This window comes from Neophocaena asiaeorientalis, unplaced genomic scaffold (assembly GCF_003031525.2).
Source record: "Neophocaena asiaeorientalis asiaeorientalis breed wild unplaced genomic scaffold, Neophocaena_asiaeorientalis_V1.1 scaffold476, whole genome shotgun sequence".
NCBI classification, from domain to species: domain Eukaryota; kingdom Metazoa; phylum Chordata; class Mammalia; order Artiodactyla; family Phocoenidae; genus Neophocaena; species Neophocaena asiaeorientalis.
The window spans coordinates 993,653-1,011,551 of NW_020172178.1; the positions used below are offsets into that span (position 1 = coordinate 993,653).

Below are 17,899 nucleotides of genomic sequence, written 5' to 3' on the forward strand. Positions count from 1 at the left end.
AGAAACAGGCTTAAAATACCAGACAGCTTGTACAAACATCTCCTTAAAATAAGTTTGAATTTAATACGCAGATTTATCTAAGGATGGCTCAAACTAGCATCTGAGGACAAGGGCGCGACACCCAGTGCCAGCGTCCTGTGTAAGTTCAGACACCTCAGAGCCAGCGTCTGCTGTGGCTCTAAGGACTCACGCATGTCATCAATCACAGGAGAGTCGGATTCACCACCCTGCCCAGAAATAGCACGATTCTGGAGGTTTCTTCATAGATGATGAAGTGAAACGGCCGGTCCACTTTGATGATGGGAGGCATGGAATAAGCAGTGATTTCTGACAGGGTTCCCGCCACCGCCTCTGTTCCTTCTTCATCCACCTCAATCATCGCTCTTTGTAAAACCTGGAAAAGGAAATACATGGAAGGCCGTTTGTGTGCCAGTGGAGATGAGGGAATTAATTGAGCCCCTGGACATTCTGTGTTATTGTCCTACCCACGGGGCCATGCTCTCGGGATTTAGTGCTACAGGACTCATCTGTGCAGACAGGAATGGTCTGAGGTTGCCCCAGCGACTGCCTTAGAAGCCCACAAAATACCAGGAGACACCAGGAACCGATTGTGAAATTCATTCTGGGCAGGGACCCAGGGACTCTGTGGCTGGCCAGTTCATGCACACATGCATCAGATGAACAAATACTTATTTAGCATGTACTTTGTGCTACTGATTTTTGAGCCGAGCTGGTGTTCCTCCTGGAAGGTTTTCAAGCCGTCTGGAACCCCTGAGAACTTTGACCTTCCTTCTGGCAGGCTAGGTAGGGGCAGGGTTGTGGTTAGTCTTCCGTAGCAGCTTCCCAGCACCTGGTACTGCTCTGAAGTGGTCCATGGGGTAAGCCCCTGGGACCCTGAAGTCGTCCTGAACGCTGGTGGCCTGTATTTAGGCCACCTGTTGTGTCTGAGAGGCCCTTTTGTCCAGGAACCTCATGTGATGTGAGTGACGGACCTGTATAATTATTATAAGAGGCGATAATGATAATACTCCCTACTGTTTTGTAGGGATATTTCAGACAGGGTTTCCACAAGGGGCGGGAAGTTAGATAACCTCTGGGGCTTTCTTTCATCTTTAAAGTGGTGCAGTTTCATGGAATTTTGAATGAATCTGTGAACCAGTTCCATTTTGGGATAAATTTCTCCTTGAGCACTGGGAGAGAAGAGAGAGAGCTCTGCGTAAGAGAGATTAAATTAGTTGAACAGATGTTTTAAAAAGTAGCTCCAAATTCTTAAAACATCCAACTTGGGTGCTGTTTCAATTCTTTTGGAATTTTAATCTAATTTTCTACTACAACCTGGCCTTTTATCAACGTTAAATGGTATGTAAAAATATTCGTGGGTTTGGGCCCCAGTGGAAGGTCCTGACTTACCTTGGATACTTTAAGATTTCTTTCAGTAACTGAGAGATCACTCAAGTCAGCCCAGGGTGAGAAGATTCTTCTGATTCCCATCTGTTTAAGCAGCTCGTGCATCTTATACTTCTGGTCTAACTTGAACTTTGGAAAGAAAACTTCCATTTTTCTGTGGTACAAGTACATATAATGGTGAACTGTAGACAAAAGCCATAGATTCTGAACACTAAAAAGTCACACTTTCTTTTAACCTTCCCCCAAGCTTATTCCCAGTAACAAGTCTCCCTCCGTTGACTAGAGCTCATTCTGTTCTTTTGTAATGAATGGCCTGACTCAGAGAAGAGAGCTTCAGCTTCAGGGAACCAGTTTCATTTCCCAGGCAATGACTTGCATTCTCTTTAGCAAAGAATGCCACACTTTGTATCCATTTCCCTGGGTTTTGAAAACAACCCCAAACCAACCAAACAGCTGCTGCCATCAGTCCTACAGACTCCAGGCTGTTTTCAATACCCAGATTACAGAGACCCCCAAAAAAATATACATTCGCACAATGGTGTTTTTTGTTTAGAGAGATGAGTTCTGTGGCTCAAAAATAAAAAGAATGAAAACTACTAATTGGTACTAAATTAGTCTTAAAGAAGTCCCAATGTCTTAATCTGTGAAGTACAGCCAAAATACCAATACCAATTTCACAATGTTCTTCAGAGAAGTAAATGAAATAATATATGTTAAGCACCCAGAACGATGTCTCGTGTAGTTTCCTTTTGCTCCCTTCATCACCCCCACCTCTCTCTCTCTGTCTCTCTCTCTCTCTCTGTCTCTCTGTCTCTGTCTCTGTCTCTGTCTCTGTCTCTGTCTCTCTCTCTCTCTCTCTCTCTCTCTCTCTCTCTCTCTCTCTCTCTCTTGCTCTCTCTCGGAGCTGGGCCAGGCTGTCGGGCTGGAATATAACTGAGGACATGACATGCCTTGGAGACCGATTTATAAATGTATCCCCACAAACATTTGTTGAAGGCTTATTATGTTTGAGTCCTACTCTAGGTTCTAAGGATTTGAAGGAAAAGAAGAAGAATGAAGATAAAATGAACACTGAAGATCTTTAGCTGGACTCCTCTCTGTGCCAAATGCTGGAGTGACAGGATTCCGGAGGCATCGCCGTGGACTCCTTACTGGCGCTGCCTTCCCCCCACCCCAGTAGGTGGATTAATTTATTCCACAAGCATTTGCGACCCTGCTCTGCTTCCAACCCTGCTCTCTGCACGCGGCCCCCGCCCCCGGTCGTCTCAGTCAGTCTCATGGTTCCATTTACGTGCTGCTGACTCCCCAGCCTGGACCTCACCCTGCACCCCAGATCTAGCTGCCTTCCTGACATCTCCGCCTGGATGTCTAATAGGTATTTCTGATCCAGATGTTTCCGACTGAACTTTTGAACTTACCTCTCGGCGTGTTCCTCCTACGGTCTCCCCTTTCAGTAAATGGCAAATCCTTCCTTCCCGTTGCTAAGGCCAAAAACTTTGCCTTCACCTTTGACTTTCTTTCCCTCTCTGTCACCCACATCCAGTCCGTTAGCCAACCCTGTCACCTCCGGCTTCGTCACAGATCCAGGACCCCACTGCTCCTCGTTACTTCCACTGCCGCCACCTGCCGAGCATCCTGGCCTAGGTGGCTGCGCTGACCTCCTGGCTGGTCCCCTTGCCCCTCCCACATACCCCTAGTGTCTCTTCTCAGCACAGGCCATACTGCTCCTCTGCTTGGCTCCAGTGGCTTCTCGTCTCCCTTGGCAAAAGCCCAAGTCTTTTCCGGGGCCAGTAACGTATGGTCCCGGGTGACACCTGCTGGCGCCTCTGCGACCTTATCTGCTGCTGGAGCCTCACCGGCTGCCTCGCTCTTCCTGGAATCCAGTAAGCACAGTCCCGTCCCAGCACTTTCCCACTTCTGCCTGTACCTCTTCTCTCCCCCAGCGTACCTTCAGAATCCTCCTTCCTCTTAAGTGTTCGCTTACTGCTACCTTCTTGGCCAGGCCTTCCCTGACCCCCACCTGCACCCTGCTGGTGCCCTCATCACTAGAACGTGAGCTCTGCGAGGGCTAGCATCATGCATGCGTCCCAGTGCCTGGCACGTGGGAGAAACTTGATAAGGGCTGGCCGAGTGAATGAACGAGCCAGGCGCTGGGATAGATGCTGATAGAGGGGGAAACAGGACAAACGCGGCCCCTGCCATCGGGGAGCCCGCAGCGGGCTGGGCTGGGACGGGCACGGAACGAAATTGTGGGTGCCCGTAGGGAGGGGCCAGCTGAGCTGGAGTAGGGCGACGAGGGAGCTGTACCTGGTTTTCATGTTCCTGAGCCACGTGTCCACCAAATCTGTGGTCAAGTAGTCCTCGAGGGCCAGGTGGTCACCTATCCTTCCCATGAGGACCACCAGCATGGTGGCATTTCCTCGGTAGGGCAGTTTGAGGACGTGGCAACGAAAATTCTTGTCAAAAGTGGAGGCAAACTTGCCTGCCCTGTACATCATGGGCACCTTGACTGCCTTGTACTTGTCCAGGTAGAAAGTGTCTGTCTCGGTGAGGACAGGGTCAAAAGGGGTCAGCCATTTCCCTGAACAGGTAAGAAAGAAACTCGTTGCAGAAACCGCCCTCCTCAAAAGCATCGTTCTTGCTAAAGTAATAAAGGGCCAGTGTTCTATCCCCCTTTCTGCCCAACTAGGAAAGGCATCCTTGTCAGGTTTGTTTTGACCGCAGCTCAGGCGGCCAAAATAAATTCCCCAAAGATCAGCCTTTCGCAGGCTTCTTTCCCAGCTGGCAAAACCTGGATCCATCCAGAGGGCCTGTTGGAATCACACACAAAAGCACGGAGATATCTCCTAATGACCGCTCCCCTCCCCCATTCCCTCATTGTTCTGGACAAAACACTGGGTGTTTTGAGTGAACTTTTGTTCGAGTGAACAAAAGTCACTCATTCCAGCTGGAGCCCAAAGGACCCACCTTCTTCTACACTCGCTCCCTTGTGGCTGGTTAGCTCCAGCCTAGAGAAGACTTAAGGCCTGTCCCCAGCCCTGTCTGCAGGAGGGGCCCTCTGACCGCCACTTTGTCTAGTGCACACCATGTGCAAACAGAGGCCACCGTGGCAAAAGTGACGACATTCCCGCACATCCTGTGCTCGGTGAGGCTCTGAGGGCAGGGGCCCCTGGCTGACAAAGAGCCACGCGACCCAGAGGAGGCTGCCGGAGTGTGGGCCCATGACTCTACACACTGATTGTCTGTCTGTCTGGCTGACTGGAAGCATGTCCTCCTCCCAGACTTTGCAAGTCCCCTAGTATCACCTTCCTGCTACAACTGTGGCCACACCAGTCCAGTCCTCACGAGAGAGGCAGGATGGAAAGGACCCGGGCTGAGCGTGTCAGGAGGCCCTCGTCTGAGTTTGGCCTCTGCCGTTTACCATGTGATCTCTCTGAGCCTCAGTTCATCTCTATGGTAGGTGGGAGTGTGCATTTTCTATATTGAGAATACGAGGACAAGGGCCTTTGTCACTTGCCCCAGGTCACAAAAGTAGAGCGTGAAAGAGCAAAGGTGCAACCCTAAATCTCTCAGATGATATGCCTTTTTTAAAAAAAAAAATGACCCAGAGGGTTCCGCATGTCAGAATGTCAGAGGAGAGCTGTGTAGACGTGCTTAGAAGACTTAAGCCCTGCAAACACCTGGGCCCCCAGGGCAGGGGCATCAAGTGAAAACATTGTCTGGCACTGTGCCTGGTATGTCCTACATGTGTTTGTTTGTAAAACCTGAGAACAGCATGTTCCTAGGAGATCATTTGGCATCGACCATACACAGGCCCAGCAGGAAAGGAAGAGGCAGGCGAAGAGAGAGCCATGGCTCTGGGAGAGCAGGACATTATCAAAGTACCTTTGAGCAAGATGTAATCCACAAGAATTAATTTGGTGTCGGGATTAATCTCGTCAAAGAGTTTGGGAATTTTCCCCTGAGTCTCTTTGCTAATGTGACGATTCATGAGCCCTTGGGCCTGGGATGCGTTGCGAAAATTTACAGCCACACACTCCATATCGAAATACCTCTTGGAGAAATTGAGGAAGGTCTCTTTGACATCAAAGTCCTCGTGGATGAAGGCAAAACTCCCCTGGGTCAGGCCCAGCTCTGGGTTGTGGGAGAGGCTTTCTCGGAGCTGCTTGAAGAGGGCAGGCAGGCGCGGGGGCCGGGTCTGGTTCACTGCGGGCAGGGTCTGATTCAGGGCCTGCAGGCGGAGCCCCGTCTCCAGCTGGGCCCTGCTCTGTCCCCTGGCCCCCAGGGTCAAGGCTGCCATGGCCCAGGCCAGGCCGAGCGGGGAGAAGACCACGTTGCCGTCATGCCTCATGGAGATCTTACGAAGCAGGCTGAACCCCAAGTTGGAGGTCTCCCCAGAGAGCTCCTGCCAGTCGGCCGTCAGCCAGGGGGGGCCCTCGTCCTCCTGCAGGACCCGCGCCCCCTCGCTGCTCTCGGTCTGGGCCCTGGGGGTCGGCAGAGTCTCCAGTCCTGCCTGGGCCTCTGGTGAGCGGGGACCAGGGGTGGAACCGGGTACCAGCCACACCTGGGCCAGGAGGCAGGGCAGCAGGAGGCTCAGCATCGCCTGCATCTGGGCAGCGTGGAGGCCCGGGAGGCTTCCCTTTGGCAACAAGGCTTCCTCGGGAGAAAAGAGGGCAGAGCTCAATTTTAACGGCTGATGCACACCTCCTCCCTGTGTCCCGGTACAGCTCCTCCAGGGACCCGCTTCCTCCCTGGGGGACGGGGCTTAGCTCCCCGAGCCCTGCCTCGGGGACACCCTGAGCAAGTTGGGGTCCCATTTGTCACCTGAGTCGGGGGCGCATTATTTCACAGGGTGAAACCGCCTCGGGTTTCCATCCAGGGCCGCGCCCTCGGGCAGCTCCTAGTCTCCCCCAGCTTTCCCCAGTCATCCCACTTCCTCCAGCGGGGTGGCAGGCAGCCAAGAAGAGGGGGATGGAAGAGGAGGCGGTCTGGGTGCCCGGCCTCACTGGGTGCGGTCAGAGCAGCGGCCGGAGTCAGGAGGTCTTCCCAGGCTTTTACTGGTCTGCTTCGTGCACTGCCCTTGATCGCTAGACGATACGGCAGCCCGTCCAAGCTGAGCTGCGGGGACCTGGACCTGGGGACATGTTTGCCTGGGGACTTGGAGGGTCTGGGTGGCCATCGGGGCAGGGCAGGGGGAAATGCTGAGTTTGCCTGATTCGGTGGTGGGATCCCCCCTGCAGCTCCCCTAGGGCACTCCACCCAGCCCTGGGGCCCAGTTACAGAACTCCTCTTAGGAGCTCCCGCCTTCACTCTCCCTGGAGCTCCCCAGCACAGAGACAGATAACAAGCTGCCTCACGCCATGCGAGCCTGGGCTAAAGCTCCACTTGGACGGTCTCATCTCATCCTCACTGTGACCTGTGAAGTGTGTCCTCCTCTCACTGCCCCGAGGCTGCCTATTCTAGTGGGGCCAGCCTTCCAGCACAGGCAGTGGGTCTCCAAACGCCGCACTCGCCACCACTGCCCCCCCTCTGGCCTCCCTCACATCCTTGGGCACCGAGCCTGGTTCCTGAGCACCTGTACAGTTTCCATCTGAATAAACTGTGCGCTGGGCTGTGCCACCTGCCTGCCTCCACACACGGTTCCTGATACTCAGCTGACACCCCCAAGCCTGTGTCCCAGAGGCTGTCTGGAAGGTCACCAGGATGCACCCTCACCCTCTTCTGCCCACTGGACCCACTGCCCCAGTGCACGAGGGGCAGGCGACGCCGCAGACCTCACGGGAGCTCCCGTCAGCAGAGACCCTCATTCTCAGGCCACCTGTAGCAAAATGCGGCGACAGGGTGAGGTTCCCAGGCTTCTTCTCCCCGCCGCAGGGGGCTGTGTCCTCGCCTGTGCCTGCTACAAAATGACCCCTGGCCCCAGGACTCAGTGCGTCGCTCTTTGCTTTTGCTAAAGGGTGCCATAGAATCCGGGGCCTCATTCCTTCCACAGCTTCAGTGGCGTGACCTTACTCAGTGAAATATTCCTGCTGTTTTCTAGCTGTCAGCGTTTAGGAAACTCTGTCTGATTCTAGATGGCAAGCCTGCATTCAGTAGGTCACGCCGGCACTGCACATGCTGGGTGAGTACCTCCTGGAATGTACCAAACGCACCCAGGTTCTTGCCTTCATTATATCACAGGATATAGCACCCCTTTGTAAATTAACCCCACAGCGGGACACTCCCAAATTCAGAATCACTTCTGTCTCTGACAGCCATCAGGAAATGATCCCAGCACAGCAAGTAGATGTCACCCCTTCTGACTGCTAAGTGTTTCCTCGAAGCTCCACCTTCAGTCTGGAGTGGCAGCCAGGGAATACACTGGGCGGCCCTGCACGCTGCTTACCCGGCAGTCCCATGCATCCCCTAGGGTCTTTGTTCATCTACAGAACAGGACAGAATCTGTGTGCAGGGGGCATCCCCTCAAACACCAGGGTGCGGCCGAGGATGCCATGAGTGAAAAAGAATGGAGGACACCTGATTCAGAATGGAGTCAGGAAGCCATGCAGGGTGGGCGCTCATGCATTCCAGCTCATCTCAATATTCATGATCAGCAGGAAGAAGGAAGCTTTCCGCACACCTTAGTAACGGCAAACTGCCCACGCTTGCTGCCAACGAGAAGCCACCATGACTCTGAACTCCCATTCTCCTCCAATGAGCTTTGGTTCAAAACAACACTCCCCAGCTTCCTCCCTGAACCTAATAAAAGCCAACCTCGCCTTTGTCTCTTTGGGACTTGCCTATGGTTTGCCATAGTTTGTTGGTCCCGAATTGCAATTCCTCTGCTATTCCTGAATCAATTCATCTTCGCTTAATCGTAACTGCCATTAATTTTGTTTAAGGATGACACAAGGATACAGCATCCTAAATTGAACCCAAGCAGTAAGAAATCAACCCCTTACCCACCACTTCTCAGCCCTGAATAGACCTGGAGCAGCAGCTCTACCCCCAGATCTGGAAGCAGGGGAAAGTCTCTTGCCTGGGCAGACAGGTCCCTGGGAAGAAGGCCAGGGAGTTGTGTGGGGCTTGCACAGTGAGTGTGGCGGGCCTGAAATCTCAAGCCTTAAAAGCCTCTTCCTGGGGACTTCCTTGGTGGCGCAGTGGTTAAGACTCCATGCTCCTGATGCAGGGGCCTGGGTTCCATCCACAACTAAGAGTTCATGCCACAACTAAGGAGCCTGCCTGCCACAACTAAGATCCAGTGCAACCAAATAAATATTTTTTAAAAAATTTAAAAAAAGAAGCCCTTATGTTAAAAAAAAAAAAAGCCTCTTCCTCTGGCCTCCTGCCGAGGAAGCCCCCTATGTCTACAACACGCCTCTTACCTCCCACCCGCACCTTATCCAGTCCGGGAATGAGGGCTCGGCACTGCCTAGGTTCCCACCCCCTTCCCTTGAAACCCGCTCAGAGAGGACAAGAAGGTCTTCTCTCCCCATTCCTCACTAGGCAGACACTGTGAAGGCCTCCCTTTAATCCGCTGCCTCTTACCAGTGAGGTGCCGCCAGGTGCCTGGGGAGGTCCTTCATTCAGGGCAAAGACAGAAGCTTAGGGCTTACAGCCGAAGGCGTGCAGCAAATATTTGCTCTTCCAAAGTGTGACCCCCGGGGGACTGTTACTGATTAACATCCCGCTTGGAGATGGTGGCATTTCTGGAAAAGCCAAGATGGAGAGGTAGGCTTCCCATAATCCCCAGCTGCCCCTGCTGGTCTCGGAGAGACAGCAGCGAGTGGTGGCCTGAAGCAGGATCTCAGTTCCCTGCCCAGGAACTGAACCAGGGCAGCCTGGGTGAAAAACCAGGAATCCTAGCCACTAGACCACCAGGGACTAGAGGCTAGAAGCAGGGGGCTCTTGCCGCATTTGAAAAATGAATTTCTCAAGGAGGCGAAAACAGGTACAAAGTTTATTGTCAGAGACACAGCATAACATGTGGGAGAGCACACAGAGAAGCAGTTTATTTAAGACAGGAGCAAGGCAGAGATACACACCTGGAGAGAAGGAGTGTGGACGCCCTCCCTAATGAGGACGATGCAGTAAAGAGGTGATTCAAATCACTTATATAGGACAGTTCTTCCGGCTCTTTGTTTACCTGGTTTCTTTTTTCACACCTGCCCTGCCCTAGAACCCTCCCCAGCAGGCGCGCACCGCTTTGTGCTAAGATGGATTCCAGCGCAGAGGCCTGTGGGTGCATGTCCACACTTCGTATGGGGTGGCTCCCCCTCCCTTTTGATTCCCAAAGAGCCTTCCTGCACATGCGCAGAAAGGGAGGTTTCCTTGACCTCAGGAGTGGTCATTTATCTCTTTTCTCCAGCAGAGCTCAGCTCCTGCCACTAACGTCGTCCTTGGAGTGTCTGGGGGAAAACAAAGCTTCAGTTTTACTCTGCTTGACAAACACCAGCTGTCCGGCCCAGGGGCCCATCCACCTCCTACCTCCCTGCAACCCTGACTCTGAGGACAATTCCTCCCGAGAATCTACATCTCAATCCAGGCAGTACCCTAGTAAGATCCAGCTCCTTGTGGGATGCAGCTGCTACAGGCGCTGAACACCTCATGTGAAGGGAGGGCTGGATCCCACAGAGGCCTCCTGGGTCCCCAACCCAAGGCTGTTGGTGGGGGGGGCGGGGGCAGAGATGATTGAGACCTGGTGCCTCCCCACCAAGGAACTTTCAGTCCAGTAGGAGAGACAGACCGGTAAACTACCACCAGCCATACAGAGCCTATTTCAAGGTCAACTTACAGCTTCACCAGGTTGATGGACTTGTGAGACTGGAATCCTCAAATACCCAAAGGCGAGGCTAATGTAGACCCTTTAAGACAAAATCTCGCAGACCTATTAGACTCTCCTGTTTATAATATAAATATTTTATGTGCCTCTTACTACCCTGAAGTGAAATTTGTAGTTAATAGAACCTACCCACAAAAGTTAAAAAATAACAATAATGCTTTATAATATGGAGGGGAAAAAAGGAAACTATAAGAAAATAATGTTTCTTTTAGTATGTAAATGCTCTGGCATAACTACACTAGAAGAGGCAGCGATGCCATCAGATGTGGGACAAGTTGGAGAGTTCCCTATATCCTGCACACCTGCGTATTGGCCATTCCACTCTACAGCCAGAGTCACTTCCAGTGATGTGGTTTTCTGCAACGGTGAGTCATGCTCAGAGCCTGAAAAACAAAGTATAAATCTTCCTCTGATTTGTCTTTGTAGAAAATCCAGTGGGAATTAAAACCTTGGGGGGAAATGGTGTTTTTATATGAAATAAAACACCCGTGGGACTGTGAGAGTCTAGACTCAGATCATTTATAAAATGGGTTTTCACCCGTATGGACTTGCAGTGGGACACTGGAGTCACGTGGGACCTGGGTCGCTTCACTGTGATGGACAGGCCTACATGTTCCAGTACGTCTGGCATCTCTGGCCCTCGCTCACTAAGTGCCGACATCGCCCCTCCAAATCCTTGTGGAAATCAGAAGTGCCCCACCAAACTTCCAGAGTATTCCTTTGAGGCAGTACCTGCTCTGTTGAGAATGACTGCCTGAAGAAGTCAAAGTGAGGGGAGGAGACGGACGAGGCTGGACGGCGGGGGTTCTTGGGTCAGACAGCACGGGAGTTGATCTCAGGGTGTCAGCGGCGAGAGGCGGCTTGAAGCGAGATCTTAGTTCCCTGCCCAGGAATTGAATCTGGGCCACCTGGGTGAAAACCAGGGATCCTAACTGCTAGACCACCAGGGGCTAGCGGCTAGGAGCAGAGCCCTGGCTCTTGTCTTCTTTGAAGACAAGAATTTTACAAAAAGACCGAGGCTGTAAAACAGGCACAGAGTTTATTAGAAGCACAGCACGTGTGGGGGAGCACACAGAGAAGCAGTTTGTTTAAGACAGAAGCAAAGCAAAGCTACACACCCGGAGAGGGGTATGGGCCTCCTCACTAATGAGTGCTCAAGTGGTTGTTTAAATCGCTTACATAGGGGCCGTCTTCTGGGTCTCTGTTTTCCTTTGGCCAATCATCTTGCTTCATTTCCCATATCTGATCTGACCCAGGGCCTTATGCAATATGTGCGTGCATCTTTTAGCCAAGATGGATTCCAGCACGAGGGTCTCTGGGAGATGGACACACATATTATGGGATAGTGACCCCTCCCTTTTTGACCTTTGAGAAGCTTTTCTGTGCATGTGCAGTCGGGGAGGTCTCCTTGACCTCAAGAATGAAAGATGTGGTCATCTTATCTTTTTACTCAAGCAGAGCTTAGCTCCTCTCAGCTCCTGCCGTCCATGTTTTCCTTGCTATGTCAGGGGGAGACAAGCTCCAAGTTGCTCAGCCTGACAGACTCCAGCTGCCGAGCCCAGGGGCCCTTCTACCCCCTGCTCAGCGTCAGCCTTGCCTTCGCATCCCTGGACTTCTGCAGCTGAGTGGTGGCTGCAGTGGGCCGCCAGGAGGCAGCGGCTGCTTCCTCCCGGCTGGGGGAGTGTCAGCTCGGCCAGATGTCTGGGAGGAAGCAGTGAGCATGGAGGCTGCGGAGCACGGCGTTCATGGGGGCTTCCGAGGTGCCATAAAAGTCATCGTGGAGCATTTGACCATCTGGGATGATTTTAAAACTGCTGACATTATTTCAGAAATGGATCTTTAAAAGGATGGCAGCAGAATGCGTTGGAAAGAGTGTAAGGGCCTGTCAGACACCCTGGGCTTGAATCCCAAGGCCTTCAAATTCCTAGCTGCTGGACCTTGGGAATGTAACCTAACCTCTCTGAACTTGCTTTTCCTTTTCCATAAAATGGCCCAAACTGTGCCTCTGGCCCACGAGTATCTCAGCAGCACCCAGGAACCCGGAAGTCATTGGGTAACACTGTTTCTAAGGCGGTGGGTCCTGGCTCTCAGGAAGGGTGGCTCGGAAGTTCTCTACCTTCAGCGAGGATGTGCCCTGCACTGCTCCCAGCAGGTCAAGCTCAATGCCTGCCCCTGTACTGTGAGTTCTTTCACCAGCCGTGTGACCCTGAACAAGCTCCTTAACCTCTTCCTGCCTCAGTTTCCTGATCTGTAAAATGGGGCTGCCAGGGCTGCGCTGTTAGGACTGTCGTGAGGCTTAAATGAAGTAGTGCCTGTAAAGAGCTTGGTAACCGGTAGGAAGAGCTAATGAATGGTATTTGTTCTGTGATCTTAGAGCCAGAATGAACCTCACAGGTAAGCCGAGACCCTGGATTTGGACTTGACAGAGGAGGAGCTGCAGGTCCACAACCATTAAGGCCCTTCCTGCCCATGTTGGTGCCAGAATAGAACCAGGCCACCTGACTTCCCCTTTGCATTTGATTTCAGCTCGTCACCAGCCTGTGTAGAGAGAGATTGGGAAAGATCTGATAGGAAGGCGTGTGTTGACCAGAGTCACCTCGTGGGAGACAGTACAATCCTTCCCAGAACTCCCTGCAGGCAGGAAGCACAATACTTCCAAAAGCCACCCCGGAACGGGGGTGTCCAGAGGCTTCTGAAGCAAATTTGTCCTGGAACCCAAGGGGCTAAATGTCTGAAAAACAACTAGAGCTAGTTATTGGCAGAACCAGGCCAGGAAACAGAGAAACAGAGAGAAATCAGGACACAGAGAGAACGGCAGTTGGTCTGCTCTGCGTGGATGAGATCAAGAGGAAAGCTTGGGCGGGTCCGAGGTGCAGAGGTAGAAAAGCAAAAGCTTCTCAAATCCTTGCGACACGCACACGTGTGGGACAAATGGCTCGCTGTTTGCCAAGCAGCCTCTCTCTCTCCCTTCCCCATGGGCCTGCTTTTTTGTAATTTACTTTTATTTTTAGTTTATTTTTGGTTGCGTCAGGTCTTAGTTGTGGCTCGCGGGATCTTCGTTGCAGCATGCGTGCTCTTCACTGGCACGGGCTTCTCTCTAGTTGCGGTGTGTGGGTTTTCTCTCTCTAGTGGTGGTCTGCAGGCTCCAGAGCACGTGGGCTCTGTCGTTTGCAGCACGCGGGCTTTCTCATTAAGGCGCGTGAGCTCAGTAGTTGTGGCACACAGGCTTAGTTGCCCTACGGCGTGTGGGATCTTAGTTCCCCGACCAGGGATCGAACCATGTCCCCTGCAATGGAAGGTGGATTCTCTACCACTGGACCACCAGGGAAGCGCCCCCCACGGGCCTTCTGATTCCCTGTTCCTGATCCAGGCTTCCTCCACCCTGGCTCACCGGGCTCCAGTGACACCTAACAAGATTGCTGATTGATCCCTTCTGTCCCCAGCGGTGCAAAGCTGATGGCCCAGGCAAGTTCGCTATGGTTGCCCTGAGAAGATGTGCTCAAGGCACTGGTCAGCGAGGTGGGGATAACTTCTGGGTAACTAGGGGATTGACTAGTTAGCACCTAACAAAGCTTTCTTTCCTTGAGATGGACCCTTTGAGTGAGAGGGACATGATAATTAGTTTTCTTTAATGGGTATAAAGAAACAGATGCTCCGAGAGGTCAGTTAACCTGCTCAAAAACACAGAGCTTGAATTTGAACCCAGACCTCTGGTTCCCAAGGCAGTTAACCACGTAGCGTGACAGCAGGTTTTCACTAAGATGGTCCTTCTACTTGGGGGGTTATGTCCTTTCCCTATCTTTCTTTTGTGCTGCGGGTCATTATTTATTTATTTCAGTTTTTAACTTAAAAAAATTAATTTTAAATAATTTCAAACTTAAAACTGCAAGAGTAGTTACAAAGAAATTCTATAGCCCTTTACCCAGATTCGCTAATTTTGAAGCATTTTCCACGTTTTACAATCCTGTTCTCTCTCTATACCCATATCTATATATGTATGCACAGGTGCAAGGTGTGTGTACGCATGCACGCACACACATGCTATCTTATTCGGAACCATTTGAGCTGATAAGGTAATCCCAAGAACAAGAATATTCTCTTATGTAAATATCAATGGTATCAATTTCTGAAATCCAATTTAATATTGTTACACAACCTGAAGCTACAGTCACGTTCCAGTTTTGTCAACTGCCCCACTCATGTCCTTTGTGGCATTTTTATTTTTAGCGTAGGGTCCCTCCAGGACCATGCATGCATTTGGAGCTATGTCTCCTTAGTTTCCTTGAATCTGGAGCAGTTCTTCAGCCCTTTGTTTGTCTCTTATTATGTTGACGTTTTGAAATTTTACCAGTTCTCTCAATTCAGGTTGGTCTGATGTATCCCCAAGATTAGCCTCAGAGTATACATTTTTGGGAGGAATATCACAGAAACGATGTCGGCTCCTTCTTAGCGTGTCACATCCAGAGGCACGCTACGTCTCTTTGTCCCTAAATGGTGATGTTAATTTTAATGCCTTGGTTAAGATGAATGTCCGTTTCTCCAATATATAGCTACCATTTCTCCCTTTGTAATAAGTCACTGCCGAGGAGATACTTTGAAACTAATTTAAATATCTTGTTTTTCATCGAATTCCCCATGCCCTCAGATTTAGCATCCATTGACTATTGTTGCCTGAATCAGTATTTACTGTGATACTCTAAATCCGTCATTCCTTTCATATTTATTTATCAGCATTATTGGTATAGATTCATGGACTCTTGGTTTTATTCAATGCATTTTAATCCATTACTGTTCTTACTATATATATGTATATGTTTTGTATGTATGTATTTATTTAGAGATTCAAATTGTCCCAGGCATACACATATTTTAGAAATGTACTAGAAGCCATGATTTTATCCCTCCAATTCATGTGCTACCCCACAGGATTCTTCCTTGCTTCCCTCATTCTGTATTTGTATCTCTCCTTGCCCAATCCTACAGATCATATAATGTTTGCCATCCTCATCCCATGATGAAAAACGAACCGGAAAAGAGGCCTTCAAGATTGTTTGCAGTCTTGTATTCTTTCTTTAAAAAAAAATAAATAATTATTTTTTTTATTATTTTTATTATTCAGTGAAATGAAACGTATTTTCATATGTTTAAAGACCACATGTTAAGGATATTACCTCTATCAGTGGCATACCTTGCAAATATCTTCTTTCAGGTTTTTACTTCTGTTGACTTTGCTTATGAATTTTTACCACACAATTAAAAAAATATTTTTATATAGTCAAATTTCTCAATTCTTTAAAAAATTTCATCTGGACTTTGAGTCATGGTTGAAAGCCTTTTTCTACACCTAAATTATGGAGGAATTTACCCATGTTTTCTTCTAGTACTTGTATAGTTCTTTTTTTTTTTCATTTAGATCTCTGATTCTTAGTTTATTCTTAAGTATGGTGTGAAGAATGGGTCTAATTTTACCCTTTCTTTTTTTTTTAAATTTATTTATTTTCTTTTATTTATTTTTGGCTGAGTTGTGTCTTCGTTACTGTGTGCGTGCTTTTTCTAGTTGCAGCGAGCAGGGGCTACCCCTCTCTGTGGTGTGCGGGCTTCCCACTGCAGTGGCCTCTCCAGCTGCAGAGCACGGGCTCCAAGCGTGCAGCCTTCATGAGTTGTGGCTCGCGGGCTCCCGAGCACAGGCTAAGCAGTTGTGGCATACGGGCCTAGTTGTTCTGCGGCATGTGGTATCTTCCCAGACCAGTGCTCGAACCCGGTCCCCCGCATTGGCAGGTGGATTCTCAACTACTGTGCCACCAGGGAAGCCCCTTTCTGTTTTCAAATGGCTATCCAGTTGTCCCAATAACATTTATTTAAAAGTCTTCCTTTATCAAATATTAAATTTCCATTTGTACTTGAGTCTATTGCCAGACTTTCTAACGTATTTCATTGGTCTGCCTATCTATTCATATCCGAGTACCATAGATTTAATTGAAGTATCTGTGCCGTATGCTTTAACATCTGGTCGGGCCAGTCCCCTATCTTTCCCACCCCCTGTCCCTGACATCTTTTTCTTTTCAGTGTTTTCCAGCTACTCTTGCATGCTTATTTTTCTATATGGACTTTGGTATTATCTTGTTTATCTCCAGAAAAAGAAATTGCTAGTATTTTTATTGGGATACAATTAAATTGACAAATTAACTTAGGGAAAACTGATATCTAGATGATGTTGAGCATCTTATTCAAGAAGGAATATCTTTGCGTTTGTTCAAGTCTAATTTTGCATCTTTAAGGAATATTTTATCATTTTCTCTATATAGATTCTGCGCATTTCTTGTTTATTTCTAAATCTTATATCCTTTTGGTTCCGATTGGGTTTTCTCTTCCATTATGTGTTTTAACTGCTTGTTGTTTGTGTATATGAGACATTGCTTTTGCATGTTAAGTCTATATTCTGATACTTTGCTGAAATCTTTATTGTTTGAGTTTGCTTTATCATTGATTTGCTAGGGTTATGCAAGTATATTACATGTCATCTGCAAATAGAGAGAGTTTACAATTCTATGCCGCTACTTTCTCTTGTCTAATTGCTTTGTCTACTACCCCCAGGACTATGTGAATATGATGAGTAGCCTTGTCTTACAGTAGTGGGAATGCGTTCAGTGTTTTCTTATTAAGACGCTGACTTTAGAAACATGTAAATATGTATATTTAAAGAAGTATCGCTCAATTCCTTTCTCTCAAGATGTATGCGGTGTCTATCATCTAATTATCTATATATCATCTATTTTCTATCTATAATCGATCTATCCATCCATCTATCTATCTATCATCTTCCTATCACCTATGTAATCTATGTATCTATCTATCCATCTGGCTCTCTTTTATCTCATTTAATGCTTTTTGTCCTGAACTGTGAGAAGAAGGTCTCTTCCTCCTGCGATCTTTCTCTAGCGCCCTCTACTGACAAAGTTTAATATCATGCCCAGGGGCACAGTAAAACTAAAAAGGTCCAGATTGGTTTTTGCAGAGCAGCAATGAAGGGAGGATTTGGAGTCAAAAAGCAATAAATCGATAACTATTTTTGCTTTAAACAGTTAATTATACTTCAAATATATTTTAAAATATTTTATCATTGCCCACATATTTACTCTTTCCAGTGCTCTTCATTCTTTTGTGTGTCCATCTAGAATCATCTTGTTTCTCCATAAAGAACTACTTTAAAAAAGTCTTTAGTGAAGATGATAAGCCTCCCCGTCTCTTGTTTGTCTGAAAAAAAAAACCAAACTTTATTTTGCCTTCATTTTTGAAGGAATCTTTTGTTTGTTTTTTGAAAGATATGACATTTCCATCCTAGCACTTTAAAAACATCTTTCTGTTGTGTGTGTGTGTGTGTGTGTGTGTGTGTGTGTTCTTCTGTTGTGTTTTGGCTTGTGTGATTCCTTCTTTTCAAGTTCTTACTTGGAAATAATTTCAAACTTACAAAAATTTACAAAAATCATAGTGCTTCCATATACCTTTCACTGTGCTTCCATACATCACATAACCCTAGGACAATGACCAAAACTAGAAAATTATACTGGTACAATATTATATTGATGTTATTCAAGTTTTATCAATCGTCCCACTCTTCCCCTTCAACCACACTTGTCACGAGTCGCAAAGACAGTAATTTATTACCAGAGG

The 17,899-nt window shown here is 48.7% G+C and overlaps 1 protein-coding gene across 1 annotated transcript; it reads right to left on the bottom strand.

The window, feature by feature from the left end:
* Positions 1 to 10: 10 nt before the first annotated feature.
* SERPINA10 (serpin family A member 10) lies at positions 11 to 8,973 on the bottom strand. The gene is made up of 5 exons (XM_024759993.1): positions 8,935 to 8,973; positions 5,293 to 6,064; positions 3,715 to 3,988; positions 1,411 to 1,561; positions 11 to 394 (listed from the first exon to the last, which is right to left on the bottom strand). The coding sequence occupies exons 2-5, from the start codon at positions 6,014 to 6,016 to the stop codon at positions 203 to 205; spliced, it is 1,341 nt and encodes a 446-aa protein (XP_024615761.1). The 5' UTR covers positions 6,017 to 6,064; positions 8,935 to 8,973; the 3' UTR covers positions 11 to 202.
* Positions 8,974 to 17,899: the final 8,926 nt, after the last annotated feature.

Excerpts from the sequence above, each read along its gene's own strand:
- SERPINA10 (XM_024759993.1), bottom strand. The coding sequence starts at position 6,016 with ATGCAGGCGATGCTGAGCCTCCTGCTGCCCTGCCTCCTGGCCCAGGTG. Across the intron at positions 3,989-5,292 it reads GGATTACATCTTGCTCAAAG|GGAAATGGCTGACCCCTTTT; the intron begins GTACTTTGATAA and ends TTACCTGTTCAG. Across the intron at positions 1,562-3,714 it reads CTCAGGAACATGAAAACCAG|AAAAATGGAAGTTTTCTTTC; the intron begins GTACAGCTCCCT and ends CTTGTACCACAG.